This window comes from Uranotaenia lowii, chromosome 1, assembly GCF_029784155.1.
Source record: "Uranotaenia lowii strain MFRU-FL chromosome 1, ASM2978415v1, whole genome shotgun sequence".
NCBI lineage: Eukaryota > Metazoa > Arthropoda > Insecta > Diptera > Culicidae > Uranotaenia > Uranotaenia lowii.
The window spans coordinates 127,488,685-127,501,274 of NC_073691.1; the positions used below are offsets into that span (position 1 = coordinate 127,488,685).

The 12,590-nt window shown below is 35.8% G+C and overlaps 1 protein-coding gene and 1 long non-coding RNA gene across 3 annotated transcripts in view; one reads left to right on the forward strand and one right to left on the reverse strand.

Annotated features, from left to right (window-relative positions):
- LOC129739930 (metastasis-associated protein MTA1) overlaps positions 1 to 9,321 on the reverse strand; it is a 113,853-nt gene extending 104,532 nt beyond the window's left edge. For both annotated transcript variants that reach the window (XM_055731481.1, XM_055731480.1), the window contains exon 1: positions 7,811 to 9,321. In XM_055731481.1, coding sequence (XP_055587456.1) covers positions 7,811 to 7,838 — 28 coding nt within the window. In that variant the 5' untranslated portion in view covers positions 7,839 to 9,321. The remainder of the gene's footprint in view (positions 1 to 7,810) is intronic.
- Positions 9,322 to 9,967: 646 nt separating this feature from the next.
- Positions 9,968 to 10,908, forward strand: LOC129749091 (uncharacterized). Its single transcript, XR_008737922.1, has 3 exons — positions 9,968 to 10,287; positions 10,365 to 10,449; positions 10,659 to 10,908. It is a non-coding gene; the product is annotated as an uncharacterized LOC129749091 (long non-coding RNA).
- Positions 10,909 to 12,590: the final 1,682 nt, after the last annotated feature.

The window sequence follows — 12,590 nt, forward strand, 5'->3', positions numbered from 1 at the left end:
CAAATTTTCATAAAATTTATATATTTTAAATTTTTTTAATTTTGTTTGAGTTAAAAACTACACGTAAAAAATACAAAATGAACCAAATTTGTATCAAAATGTAAAACTAGCAAGCTATTTTCAAGGAAAAAAAAATTTTTGGTGCAAAAATTTTGAATTCAACTGACCAAAATGTGTACCAAGCGTAGAATATTTTTGATACCAATGCCATCAAAAGATGCGGATTTTTGTGCACTTTAACTTTGCTGAACAAAACATGTGGTTTGTATCAAAGTGTGAACAGCTATTCACGATTTAATGCTTAACAAAAATCACAATTTAGGATATTTTTTATTTAATTTATCAAATTTGTCATAATAAATACCTACTTTAAAATCAAAATACTTGCAAAAAAGGACTTTGATGGTTTAAAGGAGTCATCAGAAGGCCATATGCCGAATTTGAGCAGAATCGGACAACAGGAAGGGGTTGCACTGAATCTCAAGTGTGAAAGGGATTCTGAGACATAGTGTTCTAAAGAAGCATAAAAAACTGGTTTTTCATCATACATTTTTGTCTTTATCAATCGATTGCTTGATTATGAAGGTTTTATTAAAATTTCAATTAAGACTAACATTTCACCTGAGGACTGCAACTCGATTGGACTTAAAACAAAAAAGTTATGGCTGTTCCAAGATTGTATTTTTGTGGCAAATTGTCGTTTAACACACAATGAGTACTTTTTACTCATTGAGTTTTACAGGACAATTTGTAACCAAAATACAATCTTGGAACAGCCATAACTTTTTTGTTTTAAGTCCAATCGAGTTGCAGTCTTCAGGTGAAATGTTAGTCTTAATTGAAATTTTAATAAAACTTACATAACCAAGCAATCGATTGATAAAGACAAAAATGTATGATGAAAAACCAGTTTTTTATGCTTCTTTAGAACACTATGTCTCAGAATCCCTATCACACTTTAGATTCAGTGCAACCCCTTCCTGTTGTCCGATTCTGCTCAAATTCGGCATATGGCCTTCTGATGACTCCTTTAAACCATCAAAGTCTTTTTTTTGCAAGTATTTTGATTTTAAAGTAGGTATTTATTAAGACAAATTTGATAAATTAAATAAAAAATATCCTAAATTGTGATTTTTGTTAAGCATTAAATCGTGAATAGCTGTTCACACGTTGATACAAACCACATGTTTTGTTCAGCAAAGTTTAAGTGCACAAAAATCCGCATCTTTTGATGGCATTGGTATCAAAAATATTCTACGCTTGGTACACATTTTGGTGAGTTGAATTCAAAATTTTTGGACCAAAAATTTTTTTTTCCTTGAAAATAGCTTGCTAGTTTTACATTTTGATACAAATTTGGTTCATTTTGTATTTTTTACGTGTAGTTTTTAACTCAAACAAAATTTAAAAAAATTAAAATATATAAATTTTATGAAAATTTGTGGACCCAGAATTTATTTAAAATCAAATCTTTTGAAAGTGGACTTTTTTTAAAGATCGCGCTTGCGGAACCTCTAAACATGATTTTTTTTAGTCAGCTCCATACAAAAGTTTGATCGGCACATCCAAATCTACCATTTTGAGGGTGAGCCCCCAGATTCCCAGAAGTAATGCAATTTTGGGACACCCTAATATATATATATTTTTTTTACATAGATCAATTTTTTCACTGCCTTTATGAAAAGTTTTCCCAGGTGCACTGATCAAATCAAAGTTAGATGAAAAGGAAAAAAAAAAGAAATTTCAACTGTTTTGGTTAGGTTCGGATGAATTTTGAGATAGAAAATAAAAATAAAATAAAAAAGCAAATGTTGAGAATTACAATTTTTCAAAATAAACGTTCCTAAAAAAAATCTAATGCAAAACTTAAATTAAAGTTATAAAAAATTAAAATGCAGAGTTCAATGATGAGGGCAGCGAAATCGAAAAATTGGAAGACCATTGAATGAACTTAATGCCCATTGTAATTTCACTCTCTCGAACTTTAAAGGGATTAAAAAAGAGATTTGAGATCCCTTTAAAAAAAACTACTTGATATATTTAGCGTTTAAAATTAATTATTCATTTTTTGCCGTCAGCTCGTAACTTAATAAAATACATTGTTTTACATTCGAAAATCATTCCAAGGAATTTTCAACTAACTGAGGATAAATTTGTTAAAATTCGTACAAAATCTTTAAAATCATGTTAAAAATCACTGAGATTTTATCTTAACTTGATTGACTAAACTAAACATGCAGACATTTTAAATTTTTTTGTGAATCATCTTTCAATATCAGTTTTTTTTTGCTTTAAATACTAAAGAGAAAATTGCTTTGTGGCCCGTTAGAAAATCTCAAATCTGAAATTTGGAACGCCTGTTGAAAATGTTGGCAACCCATGTCGTAGAATGTTAGAACCTTGCGAAAAACGTGTGATTCAAATGTCTCCACAAATATTTATATCCTTTTAGGGGAGAGCCCACTGCGACCAGTAGTTGATCTATTGTGATAATTACCCCCGCGTTACTGTATGCTATCAGGTGACTGAATGGCTTTGGAAGCGCAGATTTTTAAGACTATTGCTGCTGATTGTTTGTTTCTACTTGACCTTCCGGTGAAAAAAGACGAAATGGCTTTGGAAGCGCAGATTTTCAGACAGCTTCTGCTGATTGTGTGTGTTGACAAGAGACAGAATTGGCTTAGGAAGCGCAGATTTATAAGGCTGCTGCTGCTGATTGCTTTGATTCAGTAGATTTATTCAACAGAGTAAGCTCACAACACATATTAGATTGTTTGTCAAGGCAACTTCTGCTGATTGTTTGTTTTGGTTAGGCCTTACCGTGGAAAAAGACGGAATCGGCTAAGGAAGCGCGGATGTTTAAGGCAGCTTTTGCTGATTGTTTGTTTTGAATTGACCTTGCGATGGAAAAGTACAGATTAGCTTAGATTTTTAAGGCTATTTCTGCTGATTTTTTGTTTTGCTTTGGCCTTCTGATTGGGAAGGCTGTTTCTAAGAATACTTTCGAATTATTCCGGCTCTCGTACATAGAGACAGAGTGACAAGAAAAGTTTAGGAAAGCTGTTGGTAAAAATGTTTTCGGATTGTTCCGGCTCTGGTAAACAAACGGCGTGTTCGTAAACTGATTTATTTGGGTGATGCATCGATTTTTTTTGGTAGGTGTCAAATCACCTTCCAATGCTTTTGCATACATTTTGTTAAATTTATGATTGCCAGCATCGATAGAAAGAACACAGATTGAAAATTGGGAGAGGAAGACTGAATAAAAAAAGAAAAAAATCTTTCAAACGTCAAATTTCTCTCATCAATCTACCAACCAGTGCGACAGAGTTAACAGACTGGTACTGGATAATCTAGCTGGTGTATCCGATTTCGATGTTTACTTTTGAATCTGCAGCAATTAACTCAGAAGACTTAAATGTAGCACCTTAACAATTGAGGTACATGACTCGCTACACAAAACTGATCATCTGAAGTTAAAATTTGAACGATTACAAATCTTTTCAACAATTGCTGTTTTTTTTTTGCAGAACAGTAAAAAAAACGATACAGCGAATTTCAGTCTTCCTTCTATAGATTGAAAAGGCTGTTGCGAAGAATATTATCGGTTATGACCAAAATAAATAAAATTTCAAATTTTGAAAGTTTTTGCTGAGAATGAAATGTAGAATTGAGATGAGGGATATTTGAAAAATAAAATAAATTTCTATGACAACGTTTGTTATTTTAGCAACACTAGGCTAAACAAACAAAACAATGTAATGCCATATTCGTTTTCATCCTGGTGGTGCACCGGTAGTGCACCAAGTGCTGTCAAAGCGTTTTTTTTTTATATGAAGATGACAGCAGTTGGTGCACAACCATCTTTCCACCAGATGAAAACGAATATGGCATAAGTCATAGATCCAGGGGGATGACAAGCTGGTTCTTTTTGCGAATATCCTTAAGAAATAAATAAATAAATTGGTGAGGCGTCGGGCCGAAAGGAGATCTTCGAACCGGAAACTGACAAGGTCGTCGAACCGGTGCCATGGAAGGTCACTGGGCTGGGACAACGAAGCAGTCGTCGTGCCCGATCTAATGGGAGGTCTTCGGACCCTGGAGGACTTACGAGCGGGGAGCCACGGAACATAACCAAGCTGGTGCCATGGAAGGTTGTCGGACCGTTGTCGGAAAAACCTTCAAGACGCAGCAAGGGAGTCGAGGCCGGATGTCAACTAGAAGGTCGTCGGATCGGAGCAAGGTGGAGGTCATCGAGCCAGAAATCATACACTGTCGATGGGCCGGGTCCACTGAATAAGATAAGATCGTCGAGCCGGAAGCCAGAAGAAAGGTCATCGAGCTACAACAGGGGCGAGTGCGTCGTGCAAATTAAGGCGACAATTGAGGTGCGATCCTTGAAGAGGAGCAGCCCAATCTTCAGGAGGAGGCAGTTAGAAGACAACGGAATGTATGTGTTGAGGAGGAGTGTTGAAATTCGTCTCATCGAAGCAATCGATGAGATGAATAGCCACACACGCATAGTGTTTTTGAATCACGTGAAAACAATTATTAAGTGTGAGAGTAAGTTCACTCGTGTTGAAGAAAAGTGTAGCACATTTTGAAAATTTTAACAATTTTAACAAACTTTTTTCAAGATCTGCTGCCGTCAAACTTTTTTACAACACTGTCTCTATTTCAGACGTACCTGATATAAATCCAACTATTTTCGCATCACAGCATGCGAAAATAGACATAGTGCTGAAAAGAAAATTTACGGCCGCAGATCATGAAAAAAAAAAATTAATAATGAATAAGGTACACTCTGAAAGTTTTAGGAATTCTTAGAATTTGATAACCTTATTTCAAAATTGCAACCTACACTCAGAAATGAAAAAAATATGAAAATTATTATATTTCAATAACTCCGATATTTCTATGACATTAATATCCAGGAATATTAAAAAATAACTATTTCAGATATTTAAATTTATGCATCCGATTAATTTCTTGGCGTGTAATGATCCAATGCATAAAATTTAATAACCGAGATATTATATATTATTTTGTTCAAACAAACGCTTTGTGCGTTTGAGTCCCAACTAAACAGGTATGAGCACATGCTAGATTCTTCAGTTGCTAAATGCCTTTCAACTTGACTGCATGCAGATTCCATTCTCTCTAAATATTTGACTGAATCATATTTAAAAAGGATGGACTCAATTGCAGCAAGTGATATTACCAGCGAAATGACATGTTTTATGCTATGGTCAATTATGCACATTGACCATAGAACATGAACGAAAATCAAACGATTTTCGTTTGCTTTTTCTGTTTATTTCTGCTTTAAGCGTTTGGTTTTACGTTACGGCTCAAACTTTTTTTCTGAGCACCAGATGTCGTTGCATAACATTTCTCAATGCATAAATTTTAATCGCAGAAATATTTCCCAGTGAGAAATATCCCAGTAATTACACCATGAGAAATATCCGTGTGCGTAAAGAGGGAGATATGTGAAAATAACTAAAAAGTAACTGTTTGATATTTTATTTATTTCTGAGTGTAGGGTATGGAGCAAACATAACTTTCAAAATCAAGACCCCCCCCCCCCCCCGCTACGTACTACATTCATGGTAGTGTGTCATAGACAAAAGTTATACATGTCCTGGAAGTCTGGGGATGGGAACGTTGTAAAAGCAGCTGTAGAAAAAATGTGCAATTTAGCTGACCTTCATTGAAATCATAAGAGGATCACGTGTTCATCCTTAGGCTACCCGCATAAATGAGGATTGTAGCCAAACGATTTCTCAAATAATCAAACGACGATTTAATAAAGCGTAAAAAAACGTTTAGCAAACGATTATTCAAACCTTGAAATACATTGGCCTAATCGTACATTCTGAATTCACTTTATTTTTAATATGTCGTTAGGTTATGTAATTGTTAAAAACTGTTAAAACACTTGTATGGAGGAACAGTTCTACGAACAGTTGAGATAATGTATAAAATCCGCTTGTAGAAACGTTTTTTGTGCATCGAACCATTATTGCTATAGTTTTCTTTAAAGTTCTCTTGTATATAAACATTTATAGCAATTGTTTGAAAGAATTTAACAAAACGTTTTCCAACGTTATAAAAACGGTATTCGGAACCGTGCATGAATAAATCACGCACACATGGACAAATGTGTTTGGAGGAGTTTTAGGATTCGAATAAATAAAAACACCATTTCTTTTCATTATTTTTATATTATTTGAATTCACCGAGGCACCGAGTTCGTATTTCATTTGAAATTAGCATCCTACGAGGATGATTAATAGAGCCAAAATTTTCACTGGCCGCACATAGCTCACTATAGTGGGAGGTTCCCACGGCTGGGGAACTTGGATTCCGCGCTTGTAGGTTCAGGTTTCAGCTGCAGATGTTTTTTCTGTCCAGTTCCAACGGCAGCCGAATAATTTTGTGAGTTGTTGGTGGTCCTTTTCCACGAGCCACGGGCCCAAAGGAATCTGCTGTTTGAGGCCATATTTGCGAGTTGCTATAAAGAAAAAAATGAATTTATTGCTAATAACAGAAGAAAATTGATATTTTTGAAGATAACTTACCACTTTTAATCCCGAATTTTCGTGAATTCTCCGAAGTTGAAAACTTAACAGCGAAAACTTTTACCCGGCGCGCAGTGTTGTTTTTCTTTTTTTCACATTCATTAGACAGTTTTCGGCAGAGGTGCCAAATATTCTGATGATTTATGATTTGCACTTTTTTTTTAAACAAAATCTCCGACATAAATTTTAATACTTAAGTAATTTTTGATCGAATAGGATTTTAATTTTTTTTGTAAGTTCTTTATTTGAAACGGCTCATACTTTTAGGCTTTAAGGAGCCAAACTCGTTTTGTTTGATTACAATTGTTGCTTATATCTAGTTCACTTTTTGAAGAAAAAAGAAGATAGATAGGGAAAAATGAACATAAAAAGGATTATAGACGAAGATCAATAGTTTTTAGGAAAAGGTATATTTCGAACATGTAGTTCAAATCTATCACAGCCAGGACATCTCTCACTGGAACATAGGGTGGTTTTCCTCGGGCCCCAAGGGAATCTATGAAGTTCGTTCTAGCGAAAAGATGAACCTCGCACGATCAAACAATATATTTTAAATTTTTGTTTAGGTTTATTTTTGTTGTTAATTTGTAATGTTTATTTTCTGTCTATATGTTTCATTTGATTCAAGAAATAATCCTATATCAGTGATCAGAAGAAACTAAAAAAAACCTAAATGTATGCTAATTTTCGTTTTGTTTAATCACCTACATTGTATTTATTTGACCCGAATGACAATTGTTAAAGGGTTTGTAATAAATATTAATTATAATAACAACCTAGATTGTATTTGTTTTTGTACTGATTAACGTGCAAAACCATCTGGCATCTTTGACCGGCGTTTCGATCGTTTTTGACGTGCGTATGACAGAAAGAATGGACGGTATGTGTAAAGGTTTAAGATCATTTTCACGGTTAAAGAAAAATTGCAAGAAATCGTACATACCATTCTATCACCTTTCCAGATACCATCACATTTTCACATGAACGTAAATGTTTCGTTTTCATCGTTGTCGAAGTAAAGTTTGATAGAACATCTGCGTTTACAAAAACAATCACTATTTCTGAAACCGTAGATTAATTGTATGGACTGTTTTAGATATAGTTTTTTAGTATGCGGGTAGGTAATCAAATGCTTTCAGATTTAGATTTATTTTTAACGAAAAAGGTAAAAAATTTGTTGTATAAACTTTCTGCCTATTATTATCCTTATCTCAAACAAAACTTACCTCCGACTCGGTACATATTAGTCGTCATTTTGGCGATAGTTTCCTGGAGAACTTATTAATCCACCTCGAAACGAACCGGCTTGAAGTACCGAAAACCGTTCGCACAAATCAAATAAGAGAAATGCAGGCTCAACTTGATGTTTGTGCTGGTTTTTCGTTGACCTGTTGTTGTATTATTTGCCGTGCCTCTTACTATCCCTTGCACAATTTTTCGATGTTGTTGCAGACAAGGTATAAAAACTCGACAGCAACGATCGCAGTGTCCCACTTCCGGTATCCCCAAATACCGGAACTATCGAACGCGCATTCGAAAAACACCGTACTTGTGTTTCGATTATAGGATGCGATGTGTGGGAAGAGATGAGGGAGGGGTGAGGGTTGAAAAGGAGTATGGTGTGTTTAAAAAAAACAAAGCTTGTTTCAAGATTTCTCTTCTTCTTTTTGTTTCACTACTAGCTTGCATTTATTCTGCACATAACAAGCCTGGCATACTAGATACCTTTCAAATACATTCACTTTTTTGTTTGATATTTTTGCTGTTGTTGTTTTTATCAAAATAAACACTATCAAAAAAAAAGCAGACAAAACGCTTGCCCGATTTTGTCCACTTCGCCTCACGGTAAACTCCCACTGTACGGAGCACGATTTTAACGACGATAATATTATGGTGTATAATTATCATCCATTCTGATCGTGTCTCGTCGCTCTATTTTCGCGTGTGTTTTGTGTTTTTTCTTTGCTCCACACCGTTCGATTCGATCGAAGACGGCAGCTTGAGCTTTTACACTTTTGCTTCTGCCATTTGCGTCTCTGTGTGGGCAATTTGCTTTACTTTTTCCTCTCTTTGCTACCACTTTCTTCTACACTTTGCGCTAGTCAGAGGTATTGTAACTGTGCATCTCTCCCACAAGACCAGTAATTGATATCAAAAAGGGGGGCATCAGTTTCCATCCACCAAACGGCGTTGTCTAAAACCGGATCAGAACGCTTTCACTTAAGAGCTTTTTTTCTTACGCTATCAACCAATCGAAATCGTCACCAAATTCTTCCGGCTAAGAAATCGAAGTATCTACAGAATCCATTGAACCACCACCAAAAGGTAAACTCAAGCGCTCCGAAGTTAAATCACAATTTATCAGAACTGTGGGAAAAGCGGGCCTGTTTGATTTCGGGTTATTTTTTGGGGCTGAAAGACCATCCACCTCTGACACAATGTGCAACTCTTCTTCTTTCACACCCTTCGCGCTTATCTTTCTTTTCTTCCTGCACACACTGCCTGAACGATGATGGTTCAAACCCCCCCGTGGAAGAATGACCAGGAACTCGCTGGAAGACAATACGAGCCTGCAGGTCAGTTCCGGTTCCGAATTTCACCCGCACTTGATTATACACAACTTCCGGCACACTTGAGACTCACTTTCGACCCCGGCGGGACCGTATTTCACTCAAATCCGGACAATTGCAACCTTCAGGACGCGTCTCTCGTTTTTACCAAGCTCCGCCATTTTGGCTTTTGCGGTGCTGTTCTTTCCCATTCGGTTGATGACTTTTCTTCGATTTCATTCAAGTTCGATGCTTTTTAGTACACGGATTGGCCACTGGTAGCGCTCATACAGAGGGATTTCAATGACAATATGTCTGTTCAATCAACTCTAGTAGAAACGGGTCGAAACAAGTAGAAATGGATTGATAGTTGATCACCTGTCTCTTTCCAATTGACTTCGACCGACTTCTACCAAGTCGAAACTAATCCTGCTGCCGAGCTGGATTGGTTTCGACTAGTTTCAACTTGCTCCATTGAACAACGACCTGACTAGTTTCGACCAAAACATTGGCTCGTTGAACATCTATCAGTTAACAGAAACCAGTTGAAACCGATTTTTACTAACGATTGAACGAAGCTAATATATATTCAACGTCTGCTCAACATCTGCTTTAATTGAACAGCTGTTGGGTAGCATAAACAGACAACAAAAACAAACATTCCTATAAGAAAATACACCGAGTTGAATGAATTTCAAATTCTAGAATATGCGGAAATGCCAGGGGGGTGACAATCTGGTTCTTCTTACGAACAAGAATCTTTTTCTTTTTTCTATCCACCGGGAGAAAAGTTTATGGTGTTTTCCTCTCAGCGCAGTACAGAGTTGAAAAAGTCAAAATTCCAACCAATTAGTGTGCAATCATTCATAATTCTCTAGGATTTGACATCTAGTCCGGTTCCTTGACAGCTAAATGTCGATTTGTTACACTCAGAACAGAAACAACCCAAAAATAAGAACGCCAGAGCAGCAAAACAAAGTTCAGCTGATGTTTTTAATTTTGGGCTGTTGTCAACACCCCAAAATACAAGTTCACAGCTTGAACTGATGCCCCAAAAACTTATCGTTCGGAATTTATTTCGTTTGTTGTCGCCATGCTGTTCCATTTAATTAAAAATTGAATTTGTTTCAAATAAAAGCAGTGAAAAATCGCTAGTGAGTTATAAAACATTGATTACTAGTAACTATTTTAGTAACACGTGTAATTCAAAACCACAATTTTCTCTTTTCAGCACCAGCAATTGTTACAATTTGGAAAATAAAAATTGCAGGCTTGGACAAACAAATTGAACGGGGATACTACAGATATATTAAAAGGTGAGTATATAAAATATAACTTCTTGATTTGCGAGTAAGTTTAAAACGTGCAGTGGAATCGCTATTGTTAAATCTTTAGATTATTTTGAATATTTCATATTATTATTTTCATGGACATATTAATATATGTAATCTATTTTTGCAATTGCAATTTTATTTATTTTATTTGTATTAATTAATTATTTTTTTGTTTTCCATTTTCGTTACAGAGCTCGAATGAATCATGGGAATTAAAAATATAACTACAACAAAACTCAAAACTACAAGTTCAAAACTAAATTGACTGAAAATAAATAAAAAACTTCAAACAACGCCTTTTATTTTTTAATTAATTCTATGCCCATTTAAAATGTTATGAATATGAACATAAAATAAATATCGTTTTCTCGTCAGAATGGCTTTCTCAATTTTGGGGTGTGAAAAAGAGCTCGATTCTCAAGTTTGGGAAAACCCCTCCAAACTTATTTTCGTCGGGAGCCAGTTTCATCCGATTTTGCGGCATTACAACTTGGTTTTGGGTTGTGGCTGCCTAGAGTGTATGGGCCCACAAAATCGTAGGCCCGTAATTTTGATGGTTGTCAAAATCAATGACAAACACTCTAAGCAATTATAACCCAAAATCAAGTTGTTATGCCGCAAAATCGGATGAAACTGGCTCCCGACGAAAATAAGTTCGGGGGGGTTTTCCCAAACTTGAGAATGAAGCTCTTTCTCACACCCCAAAATCGAGAACACCATTTGGAGGGAAAAACGATATATTTAAACTAGACAAAAATGCTAAACGGTAAAAAGAAGATGAAAACAAATTATTTATTTTCAATATTGCGATGCTTTATCTGGTAGTTTTTTTACGGTATAAATATACATATGTTACAAATTTTCTGAAAATGATGTCCTCCTTTTTAATATTTTTCTTTGAATGTCAGTAAATTTCTTGCATCAGGTGAACCTATTCCGAGAATTTCACTATCACTAGGAATTGTGTCAAACTTTTGAACGATGTTCTGGCTGCTCTTCGTTGGTCTCTCGGTTGAGGAAACAATATTTGATTATGTCCGGAGAAACAACGCCATTCTGTGCGGTTCCCTGGGCAACCATTAAGCAATCATTAAGGATCCAGTGCAGCTGTTGCTTTTCCGAACGGCAAAGAAACTCCGAAAGGTTTTGCATGTTGTCCGGAGGCATGATTTATCTGATATTTGAGTAGTAGACCTAGCCGATAAAAAATGTCCATTGAAATTCATAATAAATGTTAAAGCGAAGTATAGAACTTACTTGAACTGACGTGATTTTGATTTTTCCTCCAATCAATTTATGGAATACCGCTCTCTTTTCTATTCGCAACGACAAAACGAAATAAAATCGCCAACTGAAATGAATTACGTTTTTTGGGGCATGAAGTTCAAGGTTCGAACTATGTTTTGGACCTTTTCTACCACCCCAAAATCAAGAAAGTTGGCTGAACTTTGTTTTGATGCGCTGGCGATCTTAATTTTGGGTTGTTTACATTCTGCGTGAAGGATAGGGATGTCACCCCCCTGGGAAATACACAAATCTTGAGTTTGTTTTGATTAGGTCGTATGAACGGCAGAGGTGCCAGGTCGTTTTGTCAAAAATCAGGACAACGCGAAGAAAAAATCAGGATTTTTCAGGACACCATCAAATTGGTGAAAACAAAATGCAGTTCTGCTAAGATTGCATAACTAAAGGCGAAATATAGGTGCTGAAGACGCCTCGAATTATGCAGCTGAAGCGAGAATAACCTTGGCTGGCCTGCAGTTCATATCGAAAAACCTCATTTGAATGTCATTTGAATCAAAGAATCTCTTTGGTTTAACTGGTTAAACAAATTTATTTAAGATTTGTTTGATGTTCGCGTCATTTAACAATAAATTAAGTTATGATTTGGATATTTTCTAAAAATCAGGACAAATCAGGACATTTTAAGGGCAATTTTTCAAAAATCAGGACAATTCAAGCGTTTTTGAAAAATCAGGACGGTCTCTCGAAAATCAGGACAAATCCTGATAAATCAGGACACCTGACACCCCTGATGAACGGCCCTGGGCAGAGTGCCTCCAGTAGGGTGGGTGCATACTGAGGAAAAGTAGGCAAGGGGTACTAAAAGTTTCTCATTGGTG